At 38.0% G+C, this 22489-nt stretch overlaps 1 protein-coding gene and 1 pseudogene across 1 annotated transcript; one reads left to right on the plus strand and one right to left on the minus strand.

The window, feature by feature from the left end:
* The first annotated feature begins 11842 nt into the window (after positions 1-11842).
* Positions 11843-18505, plus strand: LOC112171097 (annotated as a pseudogene).
* Positions 18506-19871: 1366 nt separating this feature from the next.
* On the minus strand, positions 19872-21198 carry LOC112174639 (MYB-like transcription factor EOBI). Its single transcript, XM_024312439.2, has 3 exons — positions 20994-21198; positions 20786-20915; positions 19872-20698 (listed from the first exon to the last, which is right to left on the minus strand). Exons 1-3 carry the CDS (start codon positions 21145-21147, stop codon positions 20104-20106), a joined length of 879 nt encoding a protein of 292 aa, XP_024168207.1. The 5' UTR covers positions 21148-21198; the 3' UTR covers positions 19872-20103.
* Between the last annotated feature and the right edge of the window lie 1291 nt (positions 21199-22489).

Below are 22489 nucleotides of genomic sequence, written 5' to 3' on the forward strand. Positions count from 1 at the left end.
CGTAAATTTGATTATTTTGGTTTTCTCGGTTTGTGATCTGTGAGGATCCAACTATTGGATCGTTGTATAATTTTGTGAAATTAATCCTAGAAGTATTCTGGAGACCTTGGGTGGTCTTGGATGAGGCTTCGTCTCGATTGGAGAAACCCTCGGTTGTTGTTGGAGTTCATGCTTAGGACTTTGTTTGAATGTTTTCATACTTCGTGTTGTGATGAGTTGTGGCCTTGATGTGACTAGGTACTTGAAAAAGTCATTTTGAATGGAGTTGATGGTTTTGAGCTTTATCTCATGTGGCATGTGAAGACGCAGCGGGATTTAGAGGTGAGTAAATCTCACGAGGTTCATTTATGAACCAAGTTACCTTATTATTCGGAATTATTTTATAAATTGTGAAATTGTTTTCGGAAATGAATATTTGTTTTAGATTATATGAACTTGATCGTCTATGGTTCATAGGTAAGTAAAATGAGATTTTAATTATAAACATAATTTTCACGGGTTTTGTATTGTGAACTATAGTTGGTATTAGTAGCATTCCTGAGTGAATGACTACGTGTGTGTGTGTGTGTACATATATAAATATATATTTACGTGAAATATGTATCTTGATGCGGTTGTGTAGTGAGGTAGAAATAGTTTGTTTCGTGATTATGATCATGTTATGGTTTGTGATTTGATTTCCTGAGGAAATAAATGAGTTGTGAAGGAAATAATTGTTTTTATTGACTTGTCATAAATGAGAGTTATATTTTTCAATTTGTGTTAGGTATAAAGGTGTGAAAACAATATTATGAAATTGATTTCTCTATTGTTTTTCATATTCGAATTGAGTTATGAAACAATATTTTGTGGTAGTCAATATTATTATTTTGACTTGGTTTTAAATTGAAAAACTGATTATTGTAAATAGTACAATTTTGCTATGGTGTTCATCAATGGTTTTGTGACCTGGCTTTTGAGGGAAAACAATATACTTTGAGAATATTGATTTATATTGTTTTGAAAGGTACTTGGAGTTGTGGTGTAACATTTTTGGGTCGAGTGGGACCTCTTTAAATGTTTTCGGTCGGAGGACCTATTGTCACAGTGGTGATTGAGTTGAGTGTAACATTTTGAGTCATATGAGACTTTTTAAATGTTTCGGTCTGAGGACCTATTGTCACATTGGTGATTGAGGCAAGAAAATCGAGAACCACGCCTTTGGCCTGGTGAGTAGTTACAATCAGTTAGAGCTCTAGTCTGTCTGCCAATGTACTGCTTGGGGGATAACTTTGTGTTATCGTTCTCATGAGTACATGTTTGTAAAAGAGAGTTTCAGGTGGTTTCTTTCTTTTATTGTCCATGAGGGACTTGGGTTCTTACTAAGTAGTGGGAATTTTCACTTGAGTTGAAATGGTGATTTCTTGGCTTTAGCATGAGTTGTTTGAATTCCTTATTTATTTTCCTTTTTCTCTTTTATTGTTTGATTTTAATGTAACCTCCTGAACTAAACTATATGCAGGGATTACTATGATTTCTATTTTTTGATTTTAATGTAATCTCTTGAATTAAACTATATGTAGGGATTACTATGGTTTTGGATTGTGTGCTTTTGGTGAACTCCTGAACTAGTTTTCTATGCAGGGATTACTGGTTTTATTTAGTTTAATTTATGAGTGCAGTTGGGGTTGAGACTCATAGTGAGTTGAGAAATGCTTTATCATATCATGGTGGTGATAAATGCTTCCTGTTGACAGGAAAGAAAAGTGATTTCTTGGATTTGTTGTTGAGATTTCAAATGATTTGGTATGTCAACGTGGTGACTTGTGTTTTCTTTAAATAGAAAAAGATTTGATTTTGAAATAATCATTGAGTTGATTTGTTGTTCTTGAGTTAAAAAGGTGTTTTGTGACTATTAGGGTTTACTCACATGGGCTTGCAAAAACTTACTGGGTTTGTTGTTTCAACCCGGTGCACTATTGCACGGTGTATGGGTTATTGTGTAGGTTAGAGTAACGAGTAACCGCTGTTGAAGCTGAGGCTTTGTTGTTGTCGTAGCTTGGATGTAGAAGTACTTTTGGTTCTAGTCTTTCGCTGTGTAGTGAGTTTGGTGGGTGTGTTTACTAATTGAATTGTCATTCAGTTTAATTTGTAACCTGTTTTGTAATGTAATATATGACTCTAAAGAACGAGTCGGTATTGACACTGTGAGTGCGGTTTGTTTTGTTGCTTAGTTTAAATGAAAAAATTTCTAAGTATTTTTTTGGGTTTGTTAGGTTATCGTGTTCCGGTTGTGCTGGAGCAGCACGTGTAGCCCACGCTGCACCATTTTCCATCATACTCCCACACCAACCACCGCCGGGATCACCAATGAATCTGAATTCAGCATTACCTCCAATTTCACTGGCTAATGCATCAAGAATTGGTTGCGCTCATCTAGTCTATGTGAGAACAAGCCGCATGCCCTACAAAGTCCCTTTAGCTTGAAACCAAAACTCCGGCTACTCCATAGCTGGCATCGGACATCGATCAACGCCCTAAAGTGTTGCATAGCTAACCCCCGATTCAGAGCAAGGTTCTGAATTAAAGACGCTAGGCGCTAATCGGGCGGTGACCCGAGGCCTAGCGTCCAGGGGCCTAGGCAGGGACTAGGCGGTTTTTATTTTTATAACATATAATTATATAAATAAAAATATAAAATATAGATAATGTTTGAAACTAGAAAGAATGGTATGGACAAAGACGTCAATTGAGCAATAAGTTCGGTTGGTCCTCCACTTAGTTTGTTTGTTGAGATTTTTCTCCTCAAACAAAGAATAATAATAATAAAAAAATTAAAAAAATCCCAGCTTGTAAATGTAAAATGGGAATTGGTATATTCATTTCATTAGATAGTTCCTTCATATAGGGAGAGAATTACAATGGAAATATCAATTACAATAATGACAGTAAATGGTGATTAAGCTGTAATCGCTAATTCCTTAATTCCCTATTCGTCAGTTACTTTGACGAAGACACATAATGTGTTTTTCCTTTAACGCTTACCCTTGTGTCAAGTCAAAGACGAAATGGTGCATGAATTGTTGCCTCACTAAAAACCTTGCCAAGTAAAAACCCTGTGGGAGAAAAAATACACCTTGGTCGAAGGAAAAGAGCACAACACACCTATTACATTTGAGGATGACATGTGTGTGTTAGACTTCTCCTGACGTCTACACCTTCCCCTGATCCTTACATTAATCAAGGGAGCTTGGAAAGTCTTTGTATTCCTATGTTTTTCACATGTTTCTCAAATATGGCCTTAGGCAATGATTTGATATACAAATTTGCCACATTCTCCTCAGACCTTACTTGATTCACTTAAATCTTGAGGAGAGTCTGTTATTGCTGATTGTAGAAAAACTGTGGCGATATGTGTTTTGTATTATCACCCTTAATATAACCTAGCTTCATCTGTTTGATGCAAGCTGCATTATCTTCATAAATACAAGTAGGCTCTTCAATGGTAGAACTTAAACCACTAGTCCCTCGAATATGTGTAATGATAGCTCTTAACCATATACACTCACGAACCGCCTCATGTAGAGAAATGATCTCAGAGTGGTTCGAGAAGGTAGCCACAAGGGTTTGCTTGGTTGATCTCTAAGATATCTCCGTGTTGCCAATGGTAAATACATAACCAGTTTGGGAATGACCTTTGTGTGGGTCAGAGGTGTACCCAACATCAGCAAAACAACCAAAACATTATTTGGGATTTCGGTGTAGTGAGTGGCGGATTCGCCATCAACATTTTCTTTAGGAATTGCAGTTCCATCTGCGGTCCCTCTTATTGCGGGACTCCGGCAACATCTCTGAGCCCTTCATATTCCCCCAGAATCAACATTCTTTCGCTATAATGTGAAGGTCCTCCATGTAGAACACTAGTACACTCCTCTTTCACCTTGAACTTAAACAAAAATCTCCTATCATCCTGGGCTAAGATCATAAGTCCATCTTTCATCCCCCAGATCACTGCAATCGTCCCCGATAGTCCCCGCTCATCCCCATTCTTTCGTGTGATCATTCTCCTTACCATATAGAATCCTGGGCTAACAAGAACCTCTGCAACTACCGCTTTCCCAAATTACTAAACTCGACAACTGCTTCCTTTATCAATGCCAAGGCTGCGACAAGACGAGCTGACATCTCCTCCGCCATGTAGCGAAAGAGAATGATTCAGAAGGCAAAGAGAGAAACCCTAGTTGCCTCCACTACCGTAGCGTTAGCGGCCAAGTTTTTTTTTTTTTTTTTTTTTTTTTTTTTTTGTCATGAAAGTTTTATTTATTGATTTTTTTTTAAGGCATTTCCCATTACATTTATTTGTTTTCTATTTTGGTTGACCTTCAGTTTTATGCTAAATTACGTTACCTTTTAAATTCATACATGTAAAAAAGCCTATTTTTTTGTATTGCATTGTCATTGTAAACTCAGCTGTTGTTTCCATCTTTGAGAAAAATCAGTTATAAGTAAATCTAGCCCTTTATAGTTTGAGAATTCAAAGCTCCCCTTATATGCTTTTGATATTTGTCTCTTCTCCATTCTTTAATTATTTGTGAAACCACCATTAATTAAAAAAATTGGTAAAAGAGCAGTAAGGTAAAATCAACACGAACACGCTCCACTTGTTGAAACCCTAAGAGACTTTGCATTTGTTTTCTTCTTTTCCTGCCTGGATGTGCTTTGGGGTTGGTGCCGGCCTCTGGTCCCACTAGTGCATGATGGGTTCAATCGGATGGGATGATTGTTGCATAGGTGTGTCCATTGTTCGGAGGCTAGGGTCGGAAGGTGTCGTTACCATCTTTCTCGGTGTAAGGCGTTGGTTGCATCTAGGGCTGTGTCAGGGTTGAGGTTTAGGATCGGAGTGGGGTTAGATTGTAAACAGCTCAGAGGCGGTATCTTGTGGCGATCAATGGAAGGCGGCCAGGATCAAGGATTTGCTAGGTTGGAGCGTTGGCTTGATTGGGTGGACGATGGCGGGAATATGGAGCCTGGATCGAATCCTATAGTAGTTTCATGGTGGTGGTTTGGGCGATTCTACAGAAATGCACCGAGATAGGCTAGCGGAGACTCGCTGATAGTGGGGGCATGATGCCGGGATGGAAGGGCAAACATATGGTGGTTGGGTAGCGGCGTGGGTGCAGTGGTTGAATTGGGCTAAGAGGAATTGGTTCGATGTCCTTGTGAATCAATTACATAGAAAAGGGAATCAATGTATGATACTAGTCTGTAGGAGAAATCAAGAAATAAGTATGTGCTATTTCTCCTAAAAACCCACCACTAGGGTCAAAACTTTTTTCCACCGGACAAAATGATACCCAACTTTCAAAAGTGATCAAAATGATACCTAAATTTTTAAAAGTGATCAAAATGATACCTAAAATTTTAAAAACAAATCAACTTGATACCCAACTTTCAAAAGTGATCAAAATGATACCTACAGTTTTAAAAACAAATCAATTTGATACCTCTGTTTATTTTTTTTAGGGCTAAATACTGGTTACTACCTTGTGGTTTAGCTCCAAAATCAATTCAGTCTCTGGACTTCTAATTTCATCAAAAACACCCCTTTACTTTCAATTTTGATGTAATAGGTCCAATTCCTTAATATTCTGTTATGGGTTCAAGTTATAGTTGGATTATTTGTTGAAAAACTATTTATTTGATAGATTTCTAATAGTGGGACTCACTCCAAAATTGACTATGCAAGCCACCTCAACACCACATAATAAAACATAGGCCATGTATGAGCCACGTCAACAAGTTAAATGACTCAATTGTCGGAAGACTAACAAATTGGACCTATTAAATCAAAATTGAAAGTGCAGGGGTGTTCTTGATGAAATTAGAAATTTAAGGACTGAATTGATTTTGGACCCAAACTACGTAGTAATCAGTATTTAGCCCTATTTTTTTAACTTCTTTGTTAAATCAAATGCAAAATCAAGCACCAAAATTGAAGTTATTTGTGTCAGAGGGTTATCAATCATCTATAACCCAATCTTCTTCTTCTATAGAATTTAAAAAAAATCTTCCATTCAATTTCAATTCTACCATCGATCGTAGAAACAAATAAAGTTAAGATGTTTCCCAACTTCTAAAGAAACAAAGAAAAATGGGAAGAGAGAGAGAGAGGCAGAGATAGAAAAAGAAGAAGAGAATTAACAAAGTAAAATAAAAATAATTGAAAAATAGTTTTTTGTGTAAAATATAGGGCTGGCTGAAAATGCCGAACTTACCGAAACCAGCCGCAAACCGGCCGAACCGCCGCCGTCGGCGCCGACAAAACTGGTAGCCGAATGACCGGTTCGGTTCTGCCGAACCGTATATACCTACTCGGCTCGGTAACGGTATGGCTAAATGTATATATACGGTATTACCGAACCAGCCGTATATATCTAATTTTATTATTTTTTATTTAATTTTTAATACAAGGTATGTTTTGAACCGTTGATTTATAGCATCTGTAAACAAGAGCCGTTGGATGTTAGTTTCGATTGAGATAACCCTAGGGGGTCAGTTAGGGTAGACTCATTTCAGTCATTCACTCATTTGTGCCCGCAGCCTCTCTCCCTCGACTGTTCCTCTCTCTTCCTCTCAGAACCCTCTGTTCCTCTCTCCCTCGACTGTTCCTCTCTCTTCCTCTCAGAACCCTCCCTCGACGCAAGATGCAAACCTCACCACGATCTAACCCCAATATCATTTGATTTTCGAAATCCCCAAATCCTTCGACCCAACCCTAGGCGTATACGGTGTTGAAGTGGTGGTATACGGTGTTGAAGTGGTGGTTCAGAGCACAACAAATTAGGTAAAATCTATATCCTTTTAGTCTTGAACTGTTGTTACTCATTTTAGTCTAATTTCTATGAAAAAAATTGTAGTCTGTTGTTGTTATTTTTAATTGATTGTTTGCAATTGATGAATTGATCGTGGTTATCTAATATATATGTTAATATGTGTTTTGGTAGGAAAGTCCGAAGCTTCAACATATTGAGTTATTGACAGAGAGTGATCAAGGTATTTGATTAGGTAACTAAACGTCTAAACTTGTGTGTGCTTCGATGGGTTTTGAACTTTTGATTCTTTCATGCATGCACTATCTGCTCCAGATCTGTTAGGTTTTGGTCGTTTGATTGATTGATTGATTCTTTGAACTGTTTTGCATTTTTGATTGATTGAGGCACTAGTCTGCACTAGTGATTGGTTGAGGGCTGAGCAACCTTATTTCTATTCAGAACCAACAAAGGATGAGCTTACCTTGTATAGTGATCTAGAAGAACTGCAAAAAGGTTATAATCTAGTAACATTAACTTGCATGTTTTTATTTTTCATCAACTTATGATTTCGCATTATTGACTTGGCTATTTTTATTTTTGTGGTTTACTTTGCAGAAACTGCTAGCCTAAATTTGGGAGGTGCGAACTCTTCTACAACAACTGCTGCTTGAAGATTTGGATGCTGCAAAGTGCAAAGTGCAAAGTGCAAGCATTAGTCCGAAGGGATTGGAGTTCAAAGATATATTGCTGTTTTTTTGTTAAGTGATTGGAATCATCAAACCATCTGTAGATTTTTGTTTATTTCAGATTTCTAGTTCCTATTTGCAGTTATGTAATATTTAAGTAGTTTTAGACTCAGAAATCAGTTGCATATGTTTTGTGAAATCAGTTTGCATATGGAATAGACTTGATGAAGATGTATTATTCAGAAAATTGCAGAAAGAGTTGAGTATTCAGCTAAGAATGAATAATTGGGCTGAAAAAATACCAATAAATAGTAGGCCCATTCATCCAATTCGGTTGGGCCTTAACCGAAATTATACCGACCGGGAAAGTCGGTAACCGACAGTTTCGGTACCAATTTTTTTGGTACGGTATTGGTACTGCATTTGAGCAAACCGACATGTTCTGGTCGGTAGTCGGCTCAGTCCCAAAAACCCGGTAACCGTACCAGGGCCAGCCCTAGTAAAATATTATTATAACCCCACAAAATACTACACTACACGTGATCAATTTTAACAAAAAGTTACAAAAAAAATTAAACCGAGGTATCAAATTGATTTGTTTTTCAAACTTTTGGTATCATTTTGATCACTTTTGAAAGTTGGGTATCAAGTTGATTTGTTTTTAAAAATTTAGGTATCATTTTGATCACTTTTAAAAATTTAGGTATCATTTTAATCACTTTTGAAAGTTTGGTATCATTTTGTTCGGTGGAGAAAAGTTTTGACCCTAGTGGTGGGTTTTACTCCCTATTTTGGTATGATAGGAGGTTCTTGCCAAAGTTGAAAGAAGACCAAGACAAATGGTTTCTTCTAGAGCAGCTTAGCTTTGAGAATAGAGTTTAGTTTTTTAATTGAAAACTAGGCCTGGCCTTTGTTTTGCGGCATGGCTTTGGTAACTAAGGATACAATACGATACCATAGATTGATCCGTAGAGTTATTTACCTAACTAACTACTTAGAAGAGTTGAGCAATTTTTTATTAATCATCTTTGGAGGTTATAATAAGTTCTATGCATTCAACTAACTAACTAACTAACTAACATCAGTCATGTTCAAGAATCAAGGTCGTTATACAAGTAATACACACGCACTATTCATTTAGTGCAAATGTGATGGACCTTTTGGCTTTTGTTGTCTGTATGTCACTGTTTCCATAGTTCTTGCAGAGCACACCCTTTCTATTATTATTTAGAATTAAATAGATTCTAGAAACTTTTTTCTTTTGGTCTGAAAAACTGAATATTTGTTTGTTTTTTTTTTTTTGTCAATGATTGGCTGTATTTGAAGATCCAAAGAGGCAATCTTAACCTAGACTCCATCTAAAAAGAAAAATTAAAGCAACGCTATGCTGCAAGTCTGCAGCCTCCAAACCCTAGGTCTACGTTGATCTACAACCATCAAAAGGGTCGGGTTTAATAGTGGGAAAACTATTGACTGCCCAAGATTATGATGAGAATATTTCAAAGGCATGCATGTTTCGGCGAGTCTAGCGGCTGAACGAGAGATATCATGTCCAAGATGCCCGTGATCTATTTTCTTTTATAGATCATTCTGATCGAACTAGGGTTATGAAAGGCGGGCCTTGAAGTTTTAATCGTGCTCCGGTGGTCTTGGTTGCGTATGATGGGGTGCAGTCAATAAAATTGATGCCTCTGCCCACTTTGGGCTTCTAGATCAAGGTATTTGGCATCACTCCAGGGTTTCAATCAGAGCATCTCATCAAACTAGTTGGAAGCTCCCTCGACAAATTTATTGAAAAAAGCCAAGCTAAGTATGATGTTGGAAGAGTTCAAATCCGAGTGGAAATGGATATTAGTCACCTTGTCATCTCTAGTGCAGCTTCACGGTCGACGACTGTATTGTGCTAGACTTAGAGTTTTATTTTAAAAACTTGGTTGGTCGTTGCTCAACATGTGGTCTATTGAACCACGTTGGTCTGCCAAGTTCTGGACCGGCGTTGCTTGAAGAGTTGCAGTGACGCCTGGCGTCTTCTAACAGTATGCACTGTAAGATGGGCAATAGTGCCTGGGTGCTAGGGTTCCGGTTGGAGAAGTAGGGAGACAGCAAGAACCCAGGGCTGGGTAGAACAGATCGGCATAGGGTTGAAACCCTAGACCGGAGGCGATTAGGGCTTATGCATTTGGGCCTGTGGCTGCAATTGAGCCTGTAGTTGCAGTTGGGCTTGACTAGGTTAGGGCTGACATGGCCGGCAATCTAGAGCAAGATGGACAGCTGGTTGTGGCTGTAATGTTCCAAACTGCACCTCACAAGATTTTGTTACCAGAATGCTACCACTATCAATTCTCCTTCTAGCATGTATAAACGAAGTCAGAATTGCTTAGAGGAAGCAAAACAACCATTGAACATTGTGTTCACGGCGATGGCTGTTAATACCCAAAATTCTAATTTCTCAAAACTTATTCAAATTCGAAAAACACTTACACAAGCGTGTAGAGGATGAGGAGTAGACCAACTTTTGTATACCATGCAAGCTAAACTACCGCTGGAGTCACTAGAAATTGCTGTGGAACCGCCGGAGCTGCTGAAGCTTCTCTGCGTCGATTCTCTCTCCTCGATCGATGAATGATCAAGCCGTGTCCAAATACGTGACGACAATGGCGAGATGAAGAGAACGGCACCAGTGCGCCGGTAGGTCTTCCTTTCAGGTCGACGGCCTCTCTCTCGGGACGAATGAGCTCGAAGAAGTCCGAAGCTTATGGCGCGTCTTATCTGGCCCTTCCCCCTTTAAATGAAATATAACGGCCAAGATCAAGCGGTGATAAATTCGACGGCTCAGAGATCTCCGACATAATTCTTTTTCCTTAATTAATTTTCAAAATTCCAGAACTTTGAAAAATCATAATAATTAGCTCGGATACCTGAAAAATTCCTCAAAAATTTCCACAAACTCGTCGTGTGTGTATTTTATTATCTAGTCCTTAAATCGAGGATTTCACCTTGTGAAAAATATTCCCGAGCACTTAAATAATCTTTGAGATAGTAAAATAATTATCGTCAATCTCAATTAAGCTCGATAAATTTTCCGGAGCTCACAGTGACTGGGCCAGTTTTTGACATTGGGCCAGTTTTTGACTTGGCCAGTTTTTGATTTTCAAAGCCCAAGTTCCTTTTATCTCAAAATTGTTGAATGAGGAACCTAAGAAGAGAGGTCGACCGTCGACCCAGAGGCATCAAGAATAAAGTTAAGGTAATCGAGACTAGTCCTATGAAGGTCACAGGCTCACCTAATAAGAAGAAGAAAGATGCATGTAGGGGCGGAGCCACATAGGGACCTAGTGGATCCCGTGACCCACTAGAGTTTTCGTACAAATATATATTAGCTTCTCTATAGTGTAACAAAGCTACTCTGGTGTAATGGTTGTTTTATTTAATCAATAACAATATGGTCATGGCCACATGGGTTCGATGCTTCTTGTTGGTAAGCTTTGTGGCCTTGTGGGTCTTCTTTTTTTCTTTTTCTTTTTTGATCTGAACATGTGGATTTATATATATAATTATCTATTACATATGTAGTTTTTTTTCTTTTTCTTTTTTGATCTGAACATGTGGATTTATATATATAATTATATATTACATATGTAGTTAATTATATATTACGTATGTAGTGCTATGGTCCTACTTTTGAATTATAAAAGTTAATATAGTTATGTTATTGCTTTAGACAATTTACAAGATGTATATCACTTTAGTTTTTTTTTTTTTAAATTAAGTTTTGATATTTTGTGAGTGCCCCACCTTAAATCGAAACTTGGCTCCGCCACTGGATGCATGACAGAAAAAGAAGAAGGTCTTATGTTTAATTTTCCTTGTGACTCTAAGAGCTCCAACCCTCAGGGGAAAGATATAGTTCTTGCTTAGTTATTTCAGAGATGTCTAGTCTATCCTAGCTGAAGGTCTTCTATGTGCCTTCTTAGAAGTACTATTCAATTTCCATACCACAATTGCGTGCTTGGCGAGAGATGAATAGTAGTCTAGAGGTTCCTTTGAAGGCGAATGTTCTTTTGTTAGTGTAGGCTTTGTGCGTTATTGTCTTTTGAAGTAGTGTATGTGCCATTATGGTTGTAGGCCTATGTTTATGTCTGTTTTGGTAGATGTACTATTTCGACCGTTGTGGTTGATTCATTTATATAGATGATTCATTCTCCTTTAAAAAAAAAAAAATCTAAAAAGAAAAATTGTAAGCCCAGACTCAAAAAGCGTATAAGCAAACAATCTAAGCCAAACAAAGTTACAGCCCAAAAACTGGTGGAAGCAATAACAGCTAGATATGTCACCAACAAAACTGACGGAGCCGAAGAACACAATCCCAGACCACCCAACCAAACGACCTAAAAACGAAAGAAGAAAAGCAAATGAAACCTAGCACCCCCAACACATCCATAAGAGGCTTGATCAATGTCTTTCCTCGAGCTAACAGAACGACGCCACGAACCCCCTGCCACCCACATAACCAAAAGCTTGGCGCCACGACACCAAAGGGACGACGCCAGCGCATAAGAAGAGAGATGACGATAAGAACGGGCGGGCGCGTGAGAGGCAGCCCGTAATAATAGAGAGCCAGCAGCAGGGGCAATGTCGATGCTTTTGCATTCGAACACGACCATTTCTAGCGTTTTTTGTGCTGTAAAAGAGAACGATTCCTAGCATTTCATCTGTATTGTATAGTGAGGAGAGAGGTAATCAAGAGTTGTGGGTTTGTTTTCAGTCCTACAACTAATTTTGCAAATGCACATTTCATCTTTATTGAGAAACGTTTCCAATTTCAATTTCAAGCTAATGGAGAGACTTGGGTAATAAGTTATCATAATGATCGAGTTCTCTTCACTATCCTCTATATAGTTGAAACCAATTCAGGTCGGCTTTTGCACATTGTCCGTTGCCAATTTAGCCTAGCTTCACGGACCGATGCACTCCGTCCAGAGATGCCGGCCAAGGCCTCCGAGCAGGAGAAGAATAACCTTGAGCTCTTCTTGAAGGTCGACGGACTGGATGAGCGGACGGCCAAACACACAATCGCCAACAACAACGTCACCGCCGTCATTCACGAGGTACTCGATGACTCTTCTTCTTCTGATTTTCGATGCTCCCCATGAGCTCAATTTCATCACTCTAGCTTGCTTTCATTGTCAGGCTGCAGTTACTCATGGATGCAGTCGAAGCATTGGTAATCAATCTTCTATACACGGTAACTAGTTTTAACTTACTTCTTCTGCTTAACATGTTAATCCGCCAAATGTTGGAATCTACTTTGGCTGCCTTTCGAGATTTTTTTCATTATTGGTGCCATACCATCTGTGGCAGGTTGCTAAAAAGTTTCCAGCAAATGCCCTTGTGCATCGCCCCGTATTGGCACACTACATTGTGTCTTCAAAGGTTGGTCAACATACCTTCGGTATTGCATTATCTTTTTAAGTGTTTACTGTGTTTATGATTCGTCCAATTCATTATATTGCATTAGCTTTTTTAAAAGCACATGAAGTTTTTTATTTTTCAGATTAAAATCCCAGCTCAGTTAGATGCGGCTTTGTCATTTTTTGCTAGTACGTACGGGGCCAGAAAAATTCAAAACAAGTGAATTTGAAGAAGCATGTGGTGTTGGTATGATTCAAATGTCATAATTTGAATTTATTATACTGTAGGATTGTTAGATAGTATTTTATACCTTGCATATAGTGCAAGGTTGTAGGTGCTTTCTAGAATTATAGACATGTATAACCTTATTAAATTTGCGGGTAGTGTTGAAGTTTCAGAGGAAGAAATCAAGCAATCTGTTAAATGAGGTTTTTGAAGAGAATAAGTCTGCGATTTTGGAGCAGCGCTATAAAACAAATGGTTAGTCTTTTTTAACTTATTACTAAATTAGTAAATAGGCTTTCATGTGATGAAATATTAAGTTATTGTTGAAACATTCTTGAGAACACACATTTGTTCCAATCCCTACAATCTCATGAGAACACATATTCCAATCCCTACAATCTCATCCCTTCAACCTCTCCCCAATTCTTAATAAAATTTCATTCTTTTTATATGCTGCACATGAGCACTCTGTTGGAAACTAAACTTCGCGTCTATTTTTTTTGACTCCAGCGGGTGACTTATTTGCACATCTTAGGAAGAGACATCCGTGGGCTGACCCAGAAGTTGTCAAGGCAATCTTATTTTACTCTTTTGAATGTATAGTTGAATATATACATATTTGTTTTTACAAGTAATTTTTTGACTGCCATATACCTATTCCTGTTACATGCATCTATTGATACAAAGTTGCATGAATTACTTGGTGAAAGGACTGCAGCAGATGATGAAAAGGTTCCTTAAAAGATGAAAGAGAAGCCTGCTAAACTAGAGGTTAGCATTTTATAATGCTTTGTCATTCTGCCTGTAAGCTATTGACAGATGACTGAACACCTCTCTTTTCTCTCACTTCCTTCCACTTGTGCAGGAAATTGCTATTGCTGTTTCTACCCTGAATAGCCAGTTGAAGAAATTCTTAATCCATATGCGATAAGCCCTCAACCAGAGGAAAACTTTAAGGTAATACCAATCACTTTTTCTTTTGTTACAATGTACTCCAATTACTTCAGAAAAGCTATTAGGTGGACAGAAAACTAAAAAAAAAAAAAAAAAATTTGCTACATGTAATTTCAAAAATAGTGATTGTATTTTTGCATATCAGTGTTGCCTTTGGTTTCTCACCAACCAGCCATTGTTTAATTGACTTTCCAAATCATACTTGGAGGTCGTTTGATTAAGAGACTTCGCTATATATTCTACTGTAAATTTTCAGGTTCATACTTCAGTTTTCTTTAGTGATGGTTCTATTCTGAGATGTTGCAACTCAAAGGAACTCCTTGAAAAACACTTGAGTGTGACTGAGGGGGGAGAGTTTTAACTCGCTTTCCTCCTGAGCTGAATGGATATATACATATAGGCCATGCCAAGGTAAGGATATAAATGGTTTCTAGGCTGAATTCTGTGGTCCTTGGTCTAACTTATAACCATATCTGTTCATCAGGCAATGTTTATTGACTTTGGCCTGGCAAAAGAGAGAGGTGGTGGCTGCTATCTGAGGTGAGAGTCATTCCTTGTCACTTTGCCAGCTTTTTAATATATATTATATATCATTTTCTAGTAAGAAGAGGAAAAAGAACAAACATGCATGCAAACTTATCATTTGACAAGCTGTTATCAGTTGTGATCTCAATTTTTGTTTCTCTTGCTTGTAGGTTTGATGACACAAATCACGAAGCTGAAAAGAAGGAATATATTGATCATATTCAGGAAATTGTCAATTGGATGGGTTGGGAGCCCTACAAGGTAAACGAGTTGGTGGGCAGATGTTTTTCTTCTTTTACCTTACTTCATTGTGATGGCTAACATCTAATTTTATGCAGATCACTTACACTAGTGATTACTTCCAAGATCTGTATGAATTAGCAGTGGAGCTCATACGAAGGGGTCACGCTTACATTGATCATCAGGTTTTGTTTTATAGTATTTCAAATACTTTGGAAATTGCTTTCCATGCTTAGTATTGAGTACTCACATAGACAAGTCCCCTGTAGAATGTAGTTCCATTGTCTGACCCTATCATTTCTTATATCTAGCTGGCTAATCTCTCCAACTAAACGGATAGTATCAATTTGGTTATCACTTCTACTTTGATAATGACTTTGGTGGTATTAATTAATCTGCATTGGTTTGAGAAGGACGCTTACTTTTGCTTGTTGGTTTTAGACGGGGGATGAGATAAAGGAGTACAGGGAGAAAAAAATGAACAGCCCTTGGAGGGACAGGCCAATTAAATAGTCGCTGAAACTTTTTGAGGATGTGAGGCGAGGCCTGATTGAAGAAGGGAAAGCAACTCTAAGAATGAAACAAGATATGCAGAGTGATAATTTTAACATGTATGACCTTATTGCATATTGTATCAAGGTAAGTTTCTACCTCAAATGTTGTTTTTGGTTACGCAGGCTTATGACTTCCTCATAACAATGTTGTGATTTTTTTCCCAGTTTACTCCTCATCCGCACGCTGGAGACACTTGGTCCACAAGTTACAATTATGCTCATTGCATTGTGGATTCTCTTGAGAATATTTACCCACTCGGTATGTTTTCCACATTCGATTGGTATTCTTTTGGGATGTACTTTAGTGGAATAATTCGTCATCCTTAAATTTATCAGAGCAACTTGTCTTCCATAACGAGCCTGGAAGCATCATGTTTCTTGTCTATAATATTACCTGGGATGCTGTACTTACATATCACTAGTTGGAATTTCTTATGCTATCCTATGTGCAACTGAGTTATTTTTTTTTTTCCAACTTAAGTAGCAGCGTTTCTTGTAACTTGTAAAGAGTGTTGATTTCTTTATTCATCTTGTTTATGAATATGGCAGCTGTGCACTTTAGAATTTGAGACACATCGTGCTTCATACTTCTGGCTATTGCATTCTCTGGGCCTATATCAACCACATGTTTGGGAATATTCAAGACTGAATGTCAGTAACACTATTATGTCGAAGCGTAAGGTGAGTCAACTATTGGACGTACTTATGTTGTTCACAAATTTAATGTGGCAGTTACCATGTATGAGTTTTCTCCACACTTAACAACTACTATTTATGTGGCAGTTAAATCAACTAGTGACTGAAAATTGGGTTGATGGTTGGAATGATCCATGCCATATGACCCTGGCTGGTTTATGACGTAGGGGCTTGATGTTGACTGCCACTAATACGTTTGTTAGAGGAATTGGAATCACCAGAAGGTTTGAATATGTTTGAGTATGCATACTGTATATCACTATATTGAGCCTCTTCTAAAGACAATAAGATTTACGGTGCTCATAACCTTTATAAACATTTGATCTCTTCTGCTGCAGTGATTTTAGTATGATTCATCTGAGTCGCCTCGAGTACCACATCAGAGAAGAGCTCAATAAAACAGCTCCTCGCACAATGGTTGTGCTTGATCTTGTAAAGGTGTGAATCTTGTTGCCATTGCTTTTTCTTTGATATGATTTCCTTCTCTTTTAATGACCAATCATTTCTGTTTTAAGGTCGTCATTACCAACTGGAAAGATGACCTCATAAAGGACTGTGAAGCAAGAAAGTGGCCCGACTCTGAGGCGGAGTCCTACAAGGTAACCTTGGATTTCACAGATCAATTGTATGCGTTGAGGAGTCAGAACAATGCTGATATATGAAATTTGGTCATCTTTGGTGATCAGTATTCTAGATTTGTAATTTCTGTTAACATCTATATCTTTAATTTTTATTAGTCCAAGAGTATTTTGGTCCATATGATTTAGATATATAATTATAGGTGAAACACTATCGGCTGGATTTCACTGTTCTAAGAGGGTCACATTGTCTTCTTTTTTTTGGCTTTTTGGCTAATATCACTTTGCTTTTATTTTTGTCACCACCTTTATCAATTTTAACTGCTGTATTGGTTCAAATGTTATTGTCACTGGCTTATGTTTTCTGGCCTACACATCAGGTTCCATTTTCCAAGGTGTTGTACATTGAGCGCTCCAATTTTCGCCTAAAGACTCAAAATACTACTTCGGACTTGCTCCTGGAGAATCTGCCCTGCTCAGGTATATATGGATTACAGGTTCTTTATTTCCTCCACCCTTTAGCAGCAGATGTAGGCACCCCGGTAACAATCTTTATCTTCATGGTCGCAGACACGCATGTCCTATCAAGTGTGTGGATGCAAAGGATGTTTGTTTTAGCTGAGGATAATGAGACTGTCCTTGAGATACAGGTCGAGTATGATCAGGAGAAGAAGACAAAGCCAAAGGTTTATAATCCATCTGTTGTGCTGGAATTGAAAATGTGCTTCAAAATTAGGCACTGCTGCTTCTTACTCATTTTCTGAAATCATCAAATTTTGTATTCCACTGGGGGTGGTGCATTGGGTCACTGAACCTTCTCCTGGGGTCGATCCACTCAAAGTGGAAGTCCGATTGTTTGGCAGACTATTCAACTCAGAGGTTACATCATTTATTTTCTATGAAACCAACCCCCCTCCCAACCATTTTTTGTTTTGCTAACAAAAATTGTGGCTGTGCCTGAATCCTGCTGAGCTTGATGACTGGCTTTTCTGATCTGAATGGAAAATTGAAATTGGTAATACCAAATGCATTTGCTGTCCCCCCCCCCCACTTGGGAAAGGTGTTGGTGTTGGTGAGTGGTGACAAGTTTCAGTTCGAAAGACTTGGTATGGTCCTGCATTGACTTGTTGATTGTCTTATAGAGATAGATAGGGGCACTTCGCATCCAGAGACATGAGTACATAGGTGAAATTTTGCGTCAAATCGATTATATCCTACCATTTTACCAATTATATACCATACTTGTATCTCAAAAAAAATGATAATGTCATTGATTATTGTCAGTTTGGGAAGATGCTTTATAAACTCTTCACCTATTTTCAAACAACTGCTTGTTCTTCTTCACCATGTTTTAACTTTGCTCGGGATGTTTTTGGAAACTTTCTTTTAATAAATCCTTCGTTTACTGGAAATAAATCGATGATATATCGTATACATGAACTAAAAGATTCTGAATTTTTCAAGACTGCTGAGCTATAGAAGTAATGGGTTGATATAGAGTAGCTTGATTCCATATAACTTCTGCCCACATTTCAGGAATTTGGAGATATTGCTAGATATGTTGTCTGACTTCGTATCTATATGCAATTCCAGGCTATTTGACTCCTGAGAAGCTTGTGTTTAATACGGTCACACTGCGAGATAGCTACAAGAATGGGAAGTACGTAGGTCATCTTTGGAATCGTCAGAATAGAGAGGAATGTGGGAAGTAGTTTTATAGCAACAGTTGACATGTTTCTTTTTTGAATATTTTGTTTAGACAGTTGATCTTATTTCAACCATATCTGTTTTGTGTATATTTCAAACCAATTATACAACGAAGTTATATATATATACAGTTTACATTGTTGTCATCCATTTGTTCTGCCATACTTCTAGTTTTGTGCATTGTTGTCCTGTCATTTGGTATAGGAGTGCAGTGGATAGGGATTTCGGCTTTGTCTCAATTCTGGACCTTCTTTGGTTCCACACCTACACGTCTTCTGCTAGAAAGGTAAATCATAGTGGCTCTTCCTGGTTTTTACCGTCACTGATTTAAAGTGCCTTTTACTTCATTGAACAGTTGGACTTGCGTCCATGAAAAGAGAAAGGTTAGGTTTTCTTTTCACAGCATTAGATTTTCCCCTTATACTCCAGATCTTAGGTTGGGTGGGAAGTGGCTGCGGAAAATATGGGCACGAGTTAGAGAGAAGGAGGAATCCTAAATCCTTTAGTAGTCTTCACACAAGCAAGAAAAGTAAAAGCCTATCACCATCAGCCTCCCTGTGACTGTGAAGAGAGTTCAGTCTCTTCATGCTTTCTTGTGAAAGTGAAAGAAGGATTGATTTGATTTGATTGAAGTTTGAAAGGATAAAGGGACCATATTCTGTTTTCTCATCATGCACTCTTAGCCTCAGATGAAAACTTAGCGCCATTTGGGTCACATGTTCATGTACTACTTTTTCAAAGATATCATCTTTCAGTCATCCACAAAATCTGTACCATGATAATGACCAACATCATATCCAAGAATAAGATACTCATAGTCATGTACCCACCGGAGAAACCTATAGAGAATCTTACTGCCTTTGTTATACAGCTACCCTGTGATGTCGACATATATTACTACGTGCTATAGAGCAGTATCTTTGACAGAACAATATATGCTTCTTCCAGCCAGTGACTTGTGATAGAAGCCGAGCAACTTCGAATCCTAGTAAGAAAGGGAAAGAGGGGTTATGTGTAGGAACAAGATATGGTCTTTATATTGTATTTCCTTTATTTTATGATATAGCTGCTTAGATTATACAATTTTGACATAACACAGAATTGCAGACTCTTTACCATAGTTAATTTAGGAGCTTGAATATTTATAACAAATACAAAAACACAAAACTATCGGGAGTTGATTGATTGATTTGTCGTGGTCGTACATGACAAGGGTGTCCCTGTACAGTTGAAATGATCGAGTACAAATTCTACAATAGCATAAGCTGGAACAGGAAATAATCAATTACAGTGAGTTTGAGGAGTTATGAGGGTTTCATATTGGGTTGTAATTGCAGTTTAGTAGATGTGATTCCACTGTTGTTCCTTTCGAGTTGTCACTCTTCGTAGATCTCCATCCATTTCTTGAATTGACTGTAGATTTGAACTAAATCACACGGCCAAACAGCATCATGTAATTTGCATTACTTCAGAAAATATACTTACTATTTGAATATAAAAATCCAGTGATAACAGCCATGGAAGATAGTCTTCTTCCAAAGATAGTACATTCCAACTTGAAGCATACAACTTCAAACACAGAATATCATCCACTAAAAATTTCTGCTGCATGCAGCTATATAACTAAATGTTCCTATAGATGGAAGGATCACTTAGATTACAATACACCCTTAGACTCCTAACATGAATTCTAAACCTTGATGCCCCATCTGATCTTGTATCTTTCCCCAAATTATCACATCCCCTGCATGCTCCATAAAGTGTCAGTCATGTAATTGTCTGCTATCCAATCGCTTTCTGCAGTCTGGCAATCAAACTGTGAAGTGTCAAAAGAGGCCATTTCTGAAACAGGGTCAAAGCTAAAACCCTTCATGTCATAGTCCACATAATAATTGTCATTTAGAGCTTCAAAGGCATGGGATGAACTTGCTGGTTGTTCTTGAATTTGAGGCAGCTGTGAAATAAGAGAATCCGAGGAAAGACTACTATGACTTGGGCTTGAATTTCCAATTGGGGAATAATCAGATACGTGTGAGACCACCTTGCATGGTGGAGAAGAAGAAACTGAGTAGGTTTGAGGAGACAGAGAAGGAGCTACAGCAATTTGCGAATTACTTAGAGAAGAAGAAGAAGGGTCTAAACTAAGTGAAGAAGGTTGCTCCATTTTCTGATGCAAAGTCGGCATCCAGAAACATCGAACCGCATCAAGAAACCTCTCGCTATTAGACTCAATATTAAGTTGGCGCACCTGTTTCTGTACCCTTGTTCTCCAGTAGGTCTTAATCTCATCGTCTGTTCTTCCTGGCAAATGTTGCGCTATTTTTGTCCACCTAAAATTCCCAGAGTGAGTACAAGAATCCAAAGAGTACTAAGTTAAGTATGTATGCTATAACTTTGACTAAAATTAGTAACTTTACCTGTTACCCCACTTGGAATGGAGTTCAAGGATCAAGAGTTGTTCTTGTGAAGTAAGGTTCCCACGCTTGGTGTTGGGTTTCAGATAATTAAGCCACCTCAATCTGCAGCTTTTTCCTTTCCTCTTCAATCCTGACCAAGTTGAATGAGAATTTGAGAAATGAGTTCATTGATAAAAAAGTTGTGACAGCTCAAAACTGTTCTTGTTACCTGCACATTTCGCTAAGGCATTCCAATGGCCTTCGCCGTGGTTGGCAATGTAATTTATGAGCAGGGTGTCTTCGGCAAGTGTCCATGGCCCTTTTCTCAGCTCATTCTCTTCTTCATTAGGACTTGTGCACACACTGTTTGCAACACCAGCCATGGCTGCTCCCTTAGTGTGTATGGTGTTTGTGAGGAAGGGAGAGAGAAAGAAAGAAAGAGGTTCTACAAAGTTGTTTGTCTTGAGGAAGAGAAATAAAAGCCAGAGATTTATAGGGCAAAATGGAGTTCAAATCTAGAAAAGTAAAACCCAAAAGGAGTTTGTTCACATGGTTCTACCTTTCTAAACTAACCAAATTGGAATTTTTCTGAGATGAGGTTTGGTTGTATTTTTTTTTTCTTTTTGAAGGGGTTTGGAACCCAGCTAATCTGGGAGGCTCATCCCCACGCCTGACTTATTATATTAGAATTAAAGAGTTGCATAGAGGGGGACATGACGCATTGACCTCTAGCAATGTTACAAACATCCTTATAGAGAACATCCTGAATAATAACAGGAGTCTCATCTAACCAGACATCATTTAGATCATTTTAACTAGCAAGGTGTGCTAACCTATGAGCAACACCATTTGCTTCACGCATAATATGCCTAAACTGAGATGAGTGAAAAAATGTCAAATATGACCTACAATCGTCGATAATGCACCCAACCTCAGAAATGTCATCATGTTCTTGAGACATGGCTGCAATCACAAGGCTGCAATCACTCTCCAATTCAGCCTCCGCATAGTCCTGGTGAATAGCTAATAGTCCTGCCCTACAAGCCTCCGCTTCCATATGTAACGCAGAGCAAGCATGAGGTTTGGTTGTATAGGTTCAATGGGACTATTTGGCTTGGTGGCTAAGGTAGAGAAGTGGAGGACACAGCAAAATAACCCTATTCAATCCAGAAAAAGAAAAGGGTGGTGCTATTTGGGTGTGTGTTTTCTTTATTCACACACCCCGTCTATTTTTTTATTACTTTAATTCAATTTATTTTTACAAATTACTTTAACTACCCTCCCTTACAATTTATTCACACACCCTCCCTATTTTTCTTGTTCTTATACATCAATACATGTAAAACTGCATTCTCAAAAAAAAAAAAAAAAAAAAAAACGTGTAAAACTAGCATAGTAGTATGTGCTTATATATGCAATGAGGTATCCAGAAAAAAAAAAAAAAAAAATCAAAGCGTCAACGACTTTAAAATTATCAATCAACTCAAGTCAAAACTATAATTAACACGCTGCCCATACCAAAATCAAACTAAGACGAATGGAACGCACAAATTTAAAGCTCCTTGATCCACCAAATCACTGAGAAACTAACGAGCAATGGATTGAAATACACTAAATAATTTGAGATCTTACCAGGAATTATGGATTCAAAGGGGCTCAAATGATCACTAAATTCATATTTTTCATCCATGTCTCCATTGCAAATCAAATGTAAAATTTTCTCCA

The sequence above is a fragment of the Rosa chinensis genome, chromosome 6, assembly GCF_002994745.2.
Source record: "Rosa chinensis cultivar Old Blush chromosome 6, RchiOBHm-V2, whole genome shotgun sequence".
NCBI lineage: Eukaryota > Viridiplantae > Streptophyta > Magnoliopsida > Rosales > Rosaceae > Rosa > Rosa chinensis.